The following is a 16,207-nucleotide window of genomic DNA, read 5'->3' as shown; positions in this document are numbered from 1 at the left end:
AATTGGTGGTGTCATTGCTGCTAAATAAGGGGGACTGCACTAGGACAGGGGACACACAGAGGAACAGACAGAAAAAAGGAGAAAGACAGGAGGACAGAGAGAAGAGACAGACAATCAGGAAGGCTGCTGAAACCCACCATCTGACAGCTGTAAGGAGACACCAGAGGAGATTGCTGAGAGTTCATCTGAGTGGAGCCGTCTATTTCTAAGAAGGCCTCAGAGCTGACTGAGTCCTATGGTGGAGAGCGGGCGGCCATCTTTGAGAGTGGAGTGACCAGACCCCTGCCCTATCTTTCTAGAGTGTCCTGGGATGCAGCTGGCTTTCCTGAACCTTAAATCACAGGCTTGCTATGCAAGTACAACTGAGCCGTGGGAAACCATAAGGTGGGGGAGTCTGCTTGCCTTGAATCCTTTCCCTTTATAGTGGGTGGGGACAAAACTGTGTAGATCCTTACAAACAAACCAATAAATCACCCAGTATTTAATTTAAACCAAACATGTGGACGAAATCATAATGACCAATCTTGAAATCCTACTGCTACCCTTTTAAGTCTGCTGGAAAATCAAAATCGCACAACATTACATAAGTGCCTTTGTTATTGATCAGTGTTTTTGTGAAATGAACTTTGCATAAAGTTAAGAATTGGGATTGTGTTCTGTTTAACTTACGTTTAGGATTTAGTTATGCTAGGAGAAGTTGATTGTGTTGGGCCACGGATAAAGTGGTATCTCACATTTTCGTGCTAATTTCTATTACTTTTAATTTAAATAAATACCCATACATTTCCAGTACACCGGCCTGGTTCTTAGCTCATTGTTAGCTCAGGGGAGAGGGATCCAAGGGGCATGATGTGTGTCTGAGATAGGGCTAAAAAAGAATTTGTTTAACAGTTTGTTGCATAACCAGGTGAGTGGGAAGGGAAGTATCCCCCATGCCCCATGTTGAGGGTGGCTTCTCAAACTTTTACAGGTGGAAACCTTTAAAATAAAGCAAGACTTTAAAATACTGATACAGGGTACCAATATATCTTTAATGCACAGCAGCAGGAAAACCAAGAGATGCAAGATGTAGATGGTAAACAATAAAGTGCTTACGAGGGGTACTGGTGGGTAACAGCAGGTGAAACAAATACTGACATAGTAATAAATAAAACACAAAACAAGCTGTCTTTAAAGTTCATTTATATGTAAATATACTGATGCATATGGTTACCATTTTTGTACCATTTCAATAACAGCATACTTTTGACTTTGCCTCATGCCTCGTTAGCTGGGCACTGCTCTTTGGCACCGGAGTACCTGGAGGTAATGGTTCCCTGCAGAGACGGTTCGGGTGCAATCCTATGACACCAACTATTCTGTGCACAACAGCCAGCCGCACCCTTAAGCCGGTGTGGGTTCTCGCTGCAGCTTCTCAATCGGAGCCATTCACTTCAACAGCACAGCCCAAAATAGCAGGTGTGAAATGAAGCCAGAAGTGCAGGGAGGAGCGAGAGTCAACAGTGGGCTGAGGCCGAGTACAGAAGAGACACAAAGGGGCACAGTGCCTTCAGACCGCGCATGCCCACCCATGCTCCGACGATGTCCACATCATGTGGCAGCTACTGTAAATATTGACTGTGCAATGGCATGTGTCCACAATTACAATCAAACAGCCAGGGACGAACATCTCCAAAGGAAAAGAACAAGTCAGAGAAGAGGACATTTAAAAGAACAGTTTTTACAAGCGCTGATCGTGTTATTCTCAATTCCACACTTAAAGCTTCTCTTCTTATGGTATCAAAGTGCTCGGCACAATCCGTTTTGCCTTGGATGCAAACAGCCAGACTTGGCAGCCCTGTTTTTTTCCTGGATAATGTAGACGTCCTAATGGTGGAGGTCATCACCTAATTGTGTGCTCTGGCAGCCACACACATATTTTGTTTGCAGCCTACACCATTTCTACCCAATAATGCTAGCATTTCTTAAAGTGAAGAAAGGAATCCAGAAGAGCAAATGCCTAAATAAGGAATGGCGAGTCCAAAGTGCCAGGGAACAGAGAAAGTAAGAATGTGATAGAGAGTTTAAGTGTGAGTTGGGTTGGTGTAAGAGGGAGTGGGGTTGGTGAGGGTGATTGGGGCGATGGAGGGGGCAAGAGAGAGTGGGGATGGAGTAGGGGTTGAGGTAGAAGGGGCAAGAAAAACTGGGGCAAGGAGCAAGGCAAGAAAGGGGGAGAGGGGTAAAAAGGGGACACACCACTGTGGGTTTAAGTCAGTCATTGAGCAGGAATGCAATGCTGTTGGCAGTCATCTTATAATAGAATGAATGAATGAATTGCTGCACCACAGGGGTGGTCAAGTCTCCAGGGGGCACTAGAGCAATGGAACCAATGACAGTAAATCGAGTTCAAACAATCCCATTTACGGATATATTTAAGAGGAATGCTCAAAAATAAGGACACAGATTCCTGGCCTCTCAACTGGGACAGCTGCACTTAAAACGGGAAGCACAAGGAACATGTACTCACTAGCCACAACTTCCTTCAGAAATGGTGGAATATTGAGTTGATCTTGCAGGGTGGAATGCACTTCTGTTGGATAGCCTGTCTGCAGGTGGACGCGGGCCGAAGCCCTCAAAGAGAAGAGGCAATATGTAAAACTGGAAGCGAATTTGCCCAGGACTCCTAGGCGATGGAACACAACCACAAGGAGTCTGGGTAATCTAACAGTCCCCTAGCTAGTGCTCAGTAGGGATAGAGCCCTGCATGAGGACGCATAAGTGCTTTTAAGGATTTCTAACATTGAATGATATGCCGGAGGACCAACATGGTGACCGCCAGCAATGCTACATCTAACTAGAGGTACCAGAAGCGCACTTATCAATGTGTCATAAGATTATTACATGTAAAACTAATAATTTCAAAATAAATCATTTTTTCTAAAATAAAATATATACTAAAGGTTTGGCTTATCATTAAGGTGCGCTGGCAACCAGCAAACTGTTTTTTCTTCTTGTAGTACAGAGTAAAAAGTGGTCTTATTCCCGCTTCAAGTTCATCAAATCATTGTCTTGAGCAGACTCCCTTATCAGCCAAAATAAGCAGCTTCACTTTAACTCTGGGTGCAGAAGGACTGCAACTATTTGACATCAGTATCCTGGGCATCAGTCGCCCACATCCCCGTCTCTGTCCCCGATGATCCAGAGAAAGTGGAAACTGAGGGCCAGTAAGGCAGTGCCAAGCAGGTCTCCAAGCGCTGTGAGGTAAGGGATGGAGAAACTGTCTGGATCCTTCCCTTTCCTCCAAATGTGATGAACCATCCAGTCAGCAAACCACAGCAGGGTAAACACCTACAGGGACACAAAAAATAAAGTCAGGCTTTTGAAAGGAATTTAAAAACGAGTTGTAAATATTTTGCAATATGCTGGGAAATGAAGCATATTTCCAGTAATGAATATTACAATGACAGTCTTGTGAATTTTCTAACTTTTCAGAACCATTGTAAGGGCACAGAAAGAGGAGACGACACACAGGTGGCATAGTGATTGCTATATACTATTTGGCATAAAAATAAAGAGAAAACCTATCTGCGCTCTGATGCCTGTGGGCTTTGGCGCCTTACAATTCCAAATCAAAACAAACATACATCTTTCTCTAAATTCTACAAGGGTTTTCCGTTCCCCAACTACAGTGCTAATGGGTCTGTCAGGATGTCTTAGTAACTTGAAGAGTCCACCGTCATGTGTCAAAATGTCCCCTATTCTCTGGTCTCTTACATTCATAACTAAAGTAATAAGTAGCACCCAAGTTCTTGGTCCAGCAGAAGGACTCCCTGCACTCTGACTGCCTGGCACAGTTTTCATTGCAAGTTCCTTACTAGGAGGAATGACTCCCTTTGCCTAGTTTTAGTACTTCAGAAACAAACAAAAGGATTACAGATCCTCTAACACGACCAGAAAGTTCACTATTTTGTTATCCCAGGGAGAATGACTCCTTTGGATTTGCTCTCACAGTTCACAATCCCAGGGGGAACAACTGCCTTCACCCGGGCTTCCTCTAGCTTTATCTCACAGTTCACAACACCAGGGGGAATATCTCCCTTCCCCAGGCCTTTCTCAGGTTGGAATTCACAGTTCACAATAACCAGGGGGAATGTATCCCTTCCCCAGGCCTTTCTCAGGCCTTCCCCAGGCCTTTCTCAGGTTGGAATTCACAGTTCACAACACCAGGGGGAATGTATCCCTTCCCCAGGCCTTTCTCAGGCCTTTCTCAGGTTGGAATTCACAGTTCACAATAACCAGGGGGAATGTATCCCTTCCCCAGGCCTTTCTCAGGCCTTTCTCAGGTTGGAATTCACAGTTCACAATAACCAGGGGGAATGTATCCCTTCCCCAGGCCTTTCTCAGGCCTTTCTCAGGTTGGAATTCACAGTTCACAATAACCAGGGGGAATGTATCCCTTCCCCAGGCCTTTCTCAGGCTGGCATTCACAGTTCACAATAACCAGGGGGAATGTCTCCTTCCCCTGGCCGCTTTTTACACTTCGTTTCACAGTTCAGCTCTCTACTGGTTTGTTCAGGCAGACCTAGTTCACTCCCTGCTAGGTACTGCCCTGGGGAAGATAGCGTATAATAGTCCTTACGTTGTGGGTGCAGGTCCCAGACCCATATATCCTTACTGCATGCATTTGGCAGACCTGGGTTGCTTCTCTTCCAGGTACTGTCACAAAGAAGATGACTTGTGTTAGTTTTTGGTTCTCGGGTACTTGACCCTTCCCTGGTGGTCAGTGGCTCTGCTTGACCGACAGCATGAGGGAGACTACCTCTAACTCTCTCTAGGTTTGTCTGCAGGTCCCAGACCCTTCTCTGGCGGCCAATGGTATTTCTGTTCCCACTAGGACGAGGAATTCTGGTGGTTATCCTTGGCTCTCCACTCCACCCTGCTGGGTCGCCCGTGTTTCCAGTTACCCGTTTCCAAACAGGATGAGTCACTGGCTCTTCCAGGGTTTGTGGTTCTTCTTGCCAGCTTCTCCGGTTCCCTACTGGTCCGACCAGCTGCTTTCTCTAGCGGCTCCTCGAGTCTGGCTATTTCGTCGTCTGTGACTTCTCGCCCTCTCACTTGCTACTAGGGAACAGTATTTGTTTAGATCCGGTCATAGCAGATGGGGGTCTGCCACTCCTTCGGCTGTTCCGTAGGAGTAGGTCTCCTGCTGTCTATGCTGCTGCTTCAGCGTCAACGACGTTTCGCCCGGCTTGAACTTCCCGGGAAGCTGACACAGACTCCTTGCTTCTGTGGTAGAAGACGCAGAGTCCTTCTTCAGTTTCCTTTTTATAGGGCTTGTCGTGCCCTACCATAACATCAGTCCTTGTTGTTAGTGGCTCCATGGTAATTGGGATGCCTCTCTTGAGCCACCTCATCTCAGTACTTTTAGTTATGTCAACTTTCCAGGCACAGCAGCAATACCTGGTTCTACTATTAGTAGAATGTGGATCTTCAGGTTTGAAGAGGTGCATGGAAGCATTGGGTAAGGAGGGGTGTAAGGTGTTGGGTGAGGGTAGTTCTACTGCGTTCTCCCTAAATGTTTGTTCTTGTTCCGAGAGGGGGAGTGAGATACTCCGACCGAGTACCACCCGCAGGCAGGCTATCAGTTAGCGGTCCCACCTCCCTGGCCTCATGGGAAGGGGATCCGCCTCGGAGAGAAGTGACGACATCTCAGGATTCATCACACCATGCAGATCAATAGCAGAACGGAACGGTGATCATGTTTAATGCACCCTTTTTCTTGCAAGTATTCTACTCCATGTGTCATACTGGAGTTTAGCTTTTTTGCATATTGCCAACATGGCATCTTTTGGCTTTGATATAGTAACGAGATTTTATAAACATGAGAAACAGCAAAGGCGATGCCCAGATTCAGGAAAAGCAGAGAACAGAGCGTGCTACAAGGGACCATTTTGACTCATGCAATTGGCAGTTCACGGTTATGGGGTAAATGAAACCCGATTGCCCAACATAATACTGCTGAATTCGCTGCCCTTATTCCCTTAACACTGACTCCTACTTTTATTCACTCAAAGGAATGACAAAGAAAATGGGGTGGGGTCAGCCAAATGATCAATAGGGCTAATTAATCCCTTTGCCCCACCCCAGTTCCTTTACTTTTTGCATTCCCCTTTTGGCCGCAGACCCGTATATAAAGGAAGTTCTCCTGCCACCCTCAATAACTCCCCCGCTCCTGACCTTCCAGAGTACTCCCTTCTGACAGAAGCCCACATTGCTCTCCTGTGGGACTGCAACATCCATAAACAACCACCAACTAGAACCTGACTCCATCATGCTCTTGGACCACACGCTACCCACCTTCCACTGCCTCTTGCCTAATCTTTTCTTCTTCCCATAGCTTATTTTACCCTACTGTTGACGCTCACCATCTGACCACTGCACCCTTTACTCCAACATCTCTAGTCCTCCTCTTCTCCAACCTTGTCCATCTCTGAATGCAAGTATAATTCTGACTTGCGCTAGCCCCTTACCTAGCTGAAGGGGGAACTACCTGCCCAGCCGTATCTCCTTTCTCAAACCTCTAGTGAACAGGCCTTGCAATGCTTCTACCTCTTGGCACGCAATCAGAGTACCACTACGATACCCGCGCCTTCTATCACCACCTGGCCCGTATTACCCCATATATTACCCCATAGCTCTGCATGCATCTCACCCTCAATGATGCCTGCGGGCTATCGGCGCGTAATAAGCAGGTACATAACATGTTGCATCCCCCTCCTTATGGATCATTAAGAATTTGCAAATTATTGTTTTCAATCTGATGTTTTATAATTGTCTTCGTTTTTACCTTTCCTTGTCCCTTTATAGGGTTGTCCCCGCACACAAACACTTGGTCACCCTCACATGCTCCTTTTAACCCTTCACCACAAAACTCAGTTTTTGGGGGCATTTGTATAAACTATCTCTTTTCATAAAATGGGAGTTGTTGCCCTTTCGTAGAAAAAAACCCCACTCCTTGGCCTATGAACTTGAAATGATATTATATAATATATGGCATTTATAACACGCCTACAGACAAGTGTTTCAAGGCGTGACGAGGCAAGGGAGAGCAACAAAGGGAGGACGGACAATGATCCTACTAGGCCAGGTGTCATTCAAATCGCGCAAGTGTGTGGGAAGGGGGGAAGGGACAGTGCAGTACATGGGAATAGATAATAACAATAAGTAAAATAACGGCCAGCAGGTGGCAAGTGCATGGGTAAGTGCGAACCTCAGGTGTCAATGGCTGGTAGGGGGAACTGTAGGGATACAGAACAGTCCCCAAGTGCGGGGGTTGCCAGGTGGGCAGTGCTGGTGTGTGACGCTGGTCGGGGAGGGACCTGGGTCGAGATCAGAGGGTGTCCAGGTAGCCAGTGCAGTACCGGTTACAGCCAGGAGGGCAGCAGAGGAGAGGAGGAGAAAAAGCAGAAGCAAAGACAAAGGTTTTGAGGCATGCTTCCTGAACCGGAGATGGTTCTCCTCAAGTTTAAGGGAGGCTGTTCCAGAGGGAGGCACCAACCGAGGAAAGAATGCTTTCCTGATACTCATGGTGATTCACTGCCAAATTGAAATACTTCTCTAGGCTGAATTCCTCACTCAACCGTAAAGCCTCTCCTCTCCAAGCCATGGTGGCTCCACCTCAAAGTAGATTTTTTTAATCAACAACTGCCACCTAATTCACATCAAAGACCTTCATGATCTGCAATCCACTAACAACCTTGTCCTTCTCCCCTTCCCCAACTCACCAGTACTCCTTCTAGCCTTCACTCCTCCTACCCTAGATAAACTGCTGAGTTGGCACCCATCTTTCGGTCATCTAACCGCTTATAGGCTCCAGGTTATCCCTTTCAACACAAACTATCAAAGAGCTAGCGCCAGTTACCTTCCCCTATCTTGCATTCTTCTTCAACATCTTCCCCTTCATTGAATGTTATCTGCTTGCTTCTAGACAGCCACAGTACTACTCATCATTAAGAAGCAACCGGTGGACACAAACTATTTGACCAATTACTGGCCTGTCTCTCTCCTCCTCTGACTATTCCAAAATCCCGGAGTGTGAAGACTTCAACAAGATTACTTGTTACTTTGGCACGGAGGATCTGGGTTTTCTAGACATCACGCCACTAAAACTGCACTAACCCCAGTCTCTGACATTAACCTCTACTCACCGCCCAAGCTCTTCTCGGTACTCAGCCTTCTGAATCGCTTTGCTACCTTGCACACTTAACAATCCTACTATCTCAACCCTCCCTAACCTTGGAATCCAAGAGACCACCCATCCCAGGATGGCCTCCTTTTCTCCATATCCTGGAATACTTCAGCTCTAATCCCACCAGTCTCTTTATGGGAGTCCAACCTCACCCACCATCCTGCAATGCTCTGCCCTGATCTACTACTCCCCTCTTCCCGACCATCTACACTTTATTTGTCCTTAAACTCACATCCTCTCTTTGGGATTCTCCCATAACCTCTTCGATAAGACACAAATCTCCTTTCCTACCTTTAGCCATGACCTCTCCTCAAGTATCTCCAACACTGTCTCAGCAATCTCACACTGGATGGTGCTTTACAGTTTGCTCAACTCTACCTTCTGGTTCTCAATTCCAATTTCTCATGCCTTGCCCAATTCTCTTTCCACCTGATCACTTTCCACCCTACTTCACATGTCACGAAATCAGGGCCTGAATGACTTACAAAATAAAGCATCATAGTTTCAAACCTACTTGCGCACAGCTGTTTTTTGCGGAGTGTATTGAAACTGATTATTGTTGGGTTCAACGTTTTATACGTGCAAACACAGTTTGCAAATATGTATAGATGTGACTAGCTTTAAACCCGCTTTAAATGCATTTATTGGCACAGGGTTGGACCTGCTCTGCAGCATTACTAACAGAGATATAAGAGTGGCCAGTGGCTTTATCTGTGTTTTGTTTGGTAAACATAAAAAGATCACTGAATCAAAACCACAATGTGTGAAATGTGATTCAAATGGAATGTTGGGCACATGCAAGACATTAAGAATGTATACATTTCGTTAGATTAATTGATGGGACACAAATCACTTGGGAGACTCAAGAAAGGTCAATGGGTTTTTACTGAAGTATCTGTGAGCCTGAGGGCCATTCCTCTCTAGTCTCCTGTGCAAGGACCGCCCTAAACCAGACACTGAACTCCCAGGTTAGTGATATCGAGCGGTAATCCCTGCTGTCTTGTAGCTGGCTTTTGCTAATGGTGACTCCCTAAGTGGTGCTGTCTAACTCCTTCTGGGACTTTCTGACTTTCCACAGGTTAGTGTTCTTATGGGGCTAATACTAGCTGTGCTGGACTTTAGCTAGTTCATCGACACTCACGTATACCTCTCCCTCTCTACACTCAATTGTCATCTTACTCCTCTCCCACCAATCCTCCGTCCCTCCGATGTTTCCCTCCTCTTGAATCTTGCCTCCACCTTTTGATGTTACGTTCCTACCCACACCACTCAACTGCTCTCCCTCGCTACCGCTACTCACCTCTTCCACATTGCTACTACTGCACTTGCCTACACCACTATCCACCTACTTCCCACTACAACCCTCCTCCCCCTGTTACTCTTCTCCTCCCACCAATCCAAGCAGTCTCCTTTTCAATCTGTAACAACCACTACATATTCACTCTCTAAACCAGACTCAGCCTCCTCGGATCTAGTGTTGCATATACCATTAATGGAAGATACTTTAATACAGGGGATCACCTCACAATTAATTGACTGCATACCTAAAAATCTATCCTTTGCATAGACCCTTAAACAGAACATAAACATATAGAAACAAGACAATTGCAAGACCTCACTATCTGCACTGCCAACGTGGAAAAGGTATGACAAGGCCTATAATGGTTCCAATTATTGCTATTTGATACACACTTAATCCACTTGACGGTTACCACATAAGTATTTGTTTTAGTTACATGAACTAACATTGTCAAACCTCAAGAAAGGTTCCAGGTTTTGCTGTTAGAACCCTCAATCAACTTGAAAAATGTTTTGACAAAAGTATTTTTAATTTGTCATATGTTCCATAAACAAAAACCACCAAACGCCAACACGTGTTTCAACCCTAACTGGGCTGTCTTCAGGGCGTAAACATATATCACTACCAAAAGTGATAACAAATTATACATGTTTCCACACACAAATAACCATCATCAATGTTGGTCAACAAAAGGATTTAACAGTTCATGTATAAAAGCATAGATGCAAGAATAAAGAAGAGGGATGGGGGAGGGGAAAAGAAAACAAAAGACATAATGAGTGAACAGTCCTTAATCTTAAACAAATTTTCAATAGCATTGCAGTTCAGTCAAAGGTGCTTGGTGAGCATATCCACATCACAAAGGGAAGCTGTTATTAACTAAAAGGTACCTGATAGGTAGAGCACGTGGTACTATTTGTATGCGCAAGGTTGCATGTTGTAAGGTACATTTTCCATCTTAATCTCAGAAAAACTTCCAAATGGTATGAACGATCTGTAAAAGCAGACACGACCTGCTGTTGTCATACTTGGTCACCTGTGAGATAAGGAATTCCAGTTTAAAATACAAGTGGGAGTGAATAACAATCTCCGGCTTACCTTTAATTTATAAGAATTATACAATAAGTGCGCAATGTTCTTTCAGTGTGGCATAGTGTTCAAATTTAAACTTCACAAATAAAGACTTCTTGTCCGCTAGCCATCACATATTCTGTAGCATAGTAAAAAGAAAGGAAAGGAGAGGGGTTTTGTAGGTCTAAGGCAGAGCCTGTGTGTCTGAAACATAAAGCAAGAACCGTAACATGATATATGGTTTGTTGCAGAGCTTTGAAGACTTACCAATTAACTGCTTCAATGCCTTCGTGACTAGTGGTTTCTGCCGTCTGGCTGGTTGCAGCCTTACGGAATGTGGGTGTTGTCTGTGCTGACCTATAACAGCCTAGCAGGTAAAAATAGACTTTGGTCATGTGACCAGGTTGAGCACAAGTTGCCTAGCAACACCGTGCTGCTCACTCACGTACCGTCCTATGCAAGGCTCACCCGTCTGTCACTGCAAATCAATTAGAGGTATGCTAAAACAATGTGTATGAAAATCTAAGTTCAAAGCCTCTAAGGTGTATTTGATACCGGTCGGAAAAGCCATTAGACGGACCATAATGAGGGTTGGTTCGATTGTGTACTGCGGTGCTGTCCAGTAGTAGCACGCCAATTTGCAGTACATACGCAAATTAATATTGAGTATTAGATCCTCACGTGGGTAAAAAGTATCTCGTGAGCTGCCACCCTGCTGGTTGTATGTGGTGGTCAAAATGCCAATGCAATGCAACTGCAGTGCAAAGCATGTCCGCGCTTGTGCGCAGATTTATATTAAATGTTAAATCCCCAAGTGGGTAAAAAATGCAAATGCAATGCTGCGTAAAGCTATAAAGTATATAGTTTTCCAGAAAAAATCGAATATACAAAGTGCCAAGGTTGCGCAAATGCATGCTATGTGGCTAGTGTCTCTTGTTAGAAATTAAACGGCACCATTCATAATTGACACTGAAAGTGATGGACTACATAGGCTCAAAAGCTGATAAAGCACTAAGTTAAAGCTCACATTGAAGTGGTATGCAAAGGTGAGTTTGGTCATGTAAAGGGCTAGGTTGAAATTAACAGGAAACAGGTCACTAAAAGCTAGGGAGAGGGTAGTCATTTATGGTGCACCAGGTAGTGAGAACACTAAAGTCACTGGTCTGGTCTTTTGACTAAGATAGTATTGAGTCTGCATTAGTGGGTCGGATAAATCCACACACAATTGGTAAATTAGTGTGCCTATTGTGATGTGGTAGCGCCACCAAGCCTCATTATTGCATAGTTCACTTAAATGAATATTGTACAGATCAATAATAAGAATACGTTTAACTCATGTTCTTGGTTTAAACCAAGCTGCACACATCGTAATCTGCAAATCATGCATGCTTCTTCTTGTCGTAGTTTCAATTGTCTATCACCACCTCTTGCGTGTGGCTTGATGTGTTTCAGACCAACAAATCTGATGTCACATCAATGTGCCATTTGATGCTCATTTTGCCAATGTGATGCAAAGGGCCGTTTTGCATCTTGACTATTCAGGTTGGCCAGATGTTCTCTAATCCTTATTCTGAGCTCCCGGATGGTACTGCCAATATACACTTTCTTACACACACAGATAATTCCATATATGATATACTTAGAGCGGCAATTGATAAAGTCTGTGATGTTAACTTTCAAGCTTCCATGACAAGTGAATACTTTAGTGGGTGACAGGGCAAACCGACAGAAGTTACATGTCTCGCACTTATGAAAGCCACTAGGTTTGATATTCTGAGTTAGCCAGTTTCCCTGTCTGTTGGAAACAGATTTCAAGAACGAGGGACAGAGTATATTTCTCAGAGTAGGTGCTTTTGAAAATATGATCATAATATAGGATGCCAGGTCTGGATCGAGTAATAAGAGATTCCAATGTTTGTTCAAGATATGGTAGATAAATCTGGTGATAAAATTCACATACTTACAAAAGCTGGTAGGGTTTTTGGCTTGTGCACCCGTAGTCTGTGTGAGAAGATAGGATTGTGGAGTTGTTTTCACATCTCGTGATGCTTTGTTAATAATTGGAGTAGTATAGCCTCTCTCTTGGAATCTGGCTACTATTGACTTACATTCTGCTTCAAAGTGCTTATCTTCACTGAAGTTTCTCCTGGCTCTCAAAAATTCACCACGCGGTATATTTTTGATAACATTTTTTCTATCGCTGCTTGCAGCATGCAAGATAGAGTTCACAGCTGTTTCTTTGCTAAACGTCTGTATGGGGTTTTCAATTATGTAAACCTTAAAATCTAAGAACATTATTCCTGTGGCATCAATGTGTCCAGTGAACTTTATCCCAAAATGGTTCTGTTTAAGAAACTGCATGAATTAATTGAATTGAATGAGTGTGCCTGCCCAAATTGCAAAGACATTGTCAAGATATCTCCTCCAAATGGGGATATATTTGCTGTAAGGATTGTTGTGAAAATTAAGGAGATCTTTAAAGTACGCCATAAAAATAATTGGCTAAAGCAGGGGCATACTTAGCACCCATTGCTATTCCCTTGGTTTGGGTGTAGTATTTGTCATCAAATATAAACTGATTGTATTTGAGAGGGAATTCCACAATGTTTTTCAGCATTTGAAGGTGCAGAGCATGGGATGCTGACTGGGATCTGAATGAGTGGTCAATGGTCTTGAGTGCCAGTGTGTGTTCGATGGATGTATACAGTGCAGTAACATCTAGGGTCACCAAAAAGTAGTGTGATTCCCAAGAATGTGTAAGGTATGAGTTCTATCTTTAAGGTACGCCGGTATTGTGGGTACTAGATCCTTGATACAAGAGTCAATGTATGTTGCAAGGTTCTCAGTGGCCCCTCCTTGGCCACTCATGATAGGTCTCACAGATGGTAAGTTGGTGAAAGGTTTATGTACCTTAGGTAGAAGGTGGAGAGTGGGCAATAGGGGTCGGGTGTTAGTCAAAAAGTATTTTTCATCATCAGTCAGCATGCCTGGCTGGTACCAATGTTGAATCAATGTCTGGAGTTCTTGAACAGTCTCAGCCGTCGGGTTATGGGTGAGTATTTGATAACAGCCCGGTGTTGCTAGGTGTTCTTGGGCCATACTGATGTAGTCAGATTTATTAAGGATAACAATATTGCCTCCTTTAAAAGCCTCCTTAATCACCAGTGTGTTATCCGCAGCAAGATCTTGAAGTGCCTGTTGTTCAGATTTAGACAAGTTAGGGTTCTTACTAGTGTAACCCCTATGTTGCCCATCAATGTATTGATGGATTTTCCTGGTGATTGCTCTATAGAAGATTTCTATTGCATTGTCTCCAATGGTGCTTGGCGTGAATTTGGATCTATTCTTATGTTCCAAAATGTCCATATTGCGTTGGTATACACCTAGGATCTTTGAATCTCAGATAAGGATTGGCCATCTTCTCCTGCAAGATTAGCAAGGAGGTGTATATTTTCAATTTCCTGAATGCTCGTAGTGCTGGTCGGTGATAGGGTTGTATGAGGTTTGTAGAATATGGGTTTGTTGTGAAAATGTTTCTTCAGTTTCAATTTTCTGGTAAATTTGTAGAGGTCTATTTGTACCTTTGTCATGTCAGATGCTGCACTGGGTGCGAAGGAGAGGCCATAATTGAGGACAGTTATTTGTTTTGGTGATAATTGTTTGTCAGAAAGGTTTACAACTAGGCTTTGAGGATTGGCTTCGGCTTGGGTTGTTTGAGACTGGATCTCGTAAATCTTTTCCTTATATCTCAGATTCCCTCTCCTCTTTGCTCCTCTTCCTCTTCCTCTGAGGTTGTGGGAGATGTCGGAGTATTTTGGCCTAAAGGGAAGGTTTTTTGAAAGTGCACTTGCTTAAAAATTTGGATTGAAGCTCGGTATGTTGCCCTTTTTGTACCTCTTAATTTCTGCCAAGAATCCGCTTCTTTTGTGTCGTGCTTCCTCCAAGATTTTTTCTTGATCTTGGTCCTCTGAGCTCATTGTCCCTGGTTCTGATTCAGAGTCCATATCTGATGTAGCTGGAGATATGTTGGGGTTTTTTATTAGTGCTTGGTCTCCAGCATATTTGGCCTGGAACGTATACACTCTGTCATTAATATAGTCTTTTTCATCTCTGTAAAACATCCTTAATTTGATGTCATCTTGATATTCGCCTAGGATAGTATGCATCTTGTCATAGTTTTTATCCTTGGTTGCTGTTGGATTAGGCATTTCTGAAATTTCCTTCTGGATCTGGTCTATTTCTGAAGTGACTCTAGTATGTGCTCGCTCGGCATCTTTCATTAAAATTTTCATCATATTTTCAGAGCCGATGGTCAGATTGACTTCCCAATCTGAGGCTAGGTCTTGATCATCCTGGTGGATGAGGTCCGGATATATTAATATTCTTAGACCCCTAGGAATAATATTTTGTTTGAGGTAATTCTTAAGTGAGACTTGCTCCCAGTATTTATTAATTTCCTTTTTGCTGAGTCTTTCTAATATGATGAATTTTTGCGCCAGTGTCTCAGTTTTGTGTATACGGTTTCTGAATGGATTGCTATCTGTGCCCAGGGGGGCAAAAAGGGCAGCAATATCCTCATCTCTATTCTGCAGATATTGAGCCATATTCAATTGGCGTTATAGTGTAACATTTTTACCTGCTGGGCTGTTATAGGTCAGCACAGACAACACCCAGATTCCACAAGGCTGCTACCGGCCAGACGGCAGAAATCACTAGTCACAAACGCATTTAAGCAGTTAATTGGTAAGTCTTCAAAGCTCTGCAACAAACCATATATCGCGTTACAGTTCTTGCATTATGTTTCAGACACACAGGCTCGGCCTTAGACCTACAAAACCCTCTCCTTTTCTTTCTTTGTACTATGCTACAGAATACGTGATGGCTAGCGGACAAAAAGTCTTTATTTGGGAAGTTTAAAATTGAACACTATGCCGCACTGAAAGAACACTGCGCACTTACTATATAATTCTTATAAATTAAAGGTAAGCCAGAGATTGTTATTCACTCCCACTTGTATTTTAAACTGGAATTGCTTATCTCACTGGTGACCAAGTATGACATCAGCAGGTCGTGTCTGCTTTTACAGATCGTTCATACCATTTGGAAGTTTTTCTGAGATTAAGATGGAAAATGTACCTTACAACATGCAACCTTGGGCATACAACTAGTACCACATGCTCTACCTATCAGGTACCTTTTAGTTAATAACAGCTTTCCTTTGTGATGTGGATATGCTCACCAAGCACCTTTGACTGAACTGCAATGCTATTGAAAATTTTTTTAAGATTAAGGACTGTTCACTCATTATGTCTTTTGTTTTCTTTTCCCCTCCCCCATCCCTCTTCTTTATTCTTGCCTCTATGCTTTTATACATGAACTGTTAAATCCTTTTGTTGACCAACATTGATGATGGTTATTTGTGTGTGGAAACATGTACAATTTGTTATCACTTTTGGTAGTGATATATGTTTACGCCCTGAAGACGGCCCAGTTAGGGTTGAAACACGTGTTGACATTTGGCGGTTTTTGTTTATGGAACATATGACAAATTAAAAATACTTTTGTTGAAAAAAATGTCAAGTTGATTTAGGGTTCTAACAGCACAACCT

The 16,207-nt window shown here is 43.6% G+C and overlaps 1 protein-coding gene across 2 annotated transcripts in view; it reads right to left on the bottom strand.

The window, feature by feature from the left end:
• Positions 1–1,012: 1,012 nt before the first annotated feature.
• Positions 1,013–16,207, bottom strand: part of SLC41A2 (solute carrier family 41 member 2) — a 705,927-nt gene continuing 690,732 nt past the window's right edge. Inside the window, exon 11 of one of the 2 annotated variants that reach the window (XM_069629903.1) lies at positions 1,013–3,327. In XM_069629903.1, the coding sequence (XP_069486004.1) occupies positions 3,142–3,327 (186 nt within the window). In that variant the 3' untranslated portion in view covers positions 1,013–3,141. The remainder of the gene's footprint in view (positions 3,328–16,207) is intronic. The other variant, XM_069629904.1, reaches the window with a different exon arrangement.

The sequence above is a fragment of the Ambystoma mexicanum genome, chromosome 12, assembly GCF_040938575.1.
Source record: "Ambystoma mexicanum isolate Mex_15411 chromosome 12, UKY_AmexF1_1, whole genome shotgun sequence".
Classification (NCBI taxonomy): Eukaryota; Metazoa; Chordata; class Amphibia; order Caudata; family Ambystomatidae; genus Ambystoma; species Ambystoma mexicanum.
This window is presented reverse-complemented; position numbering and strand designations above follow the sequence as displayed.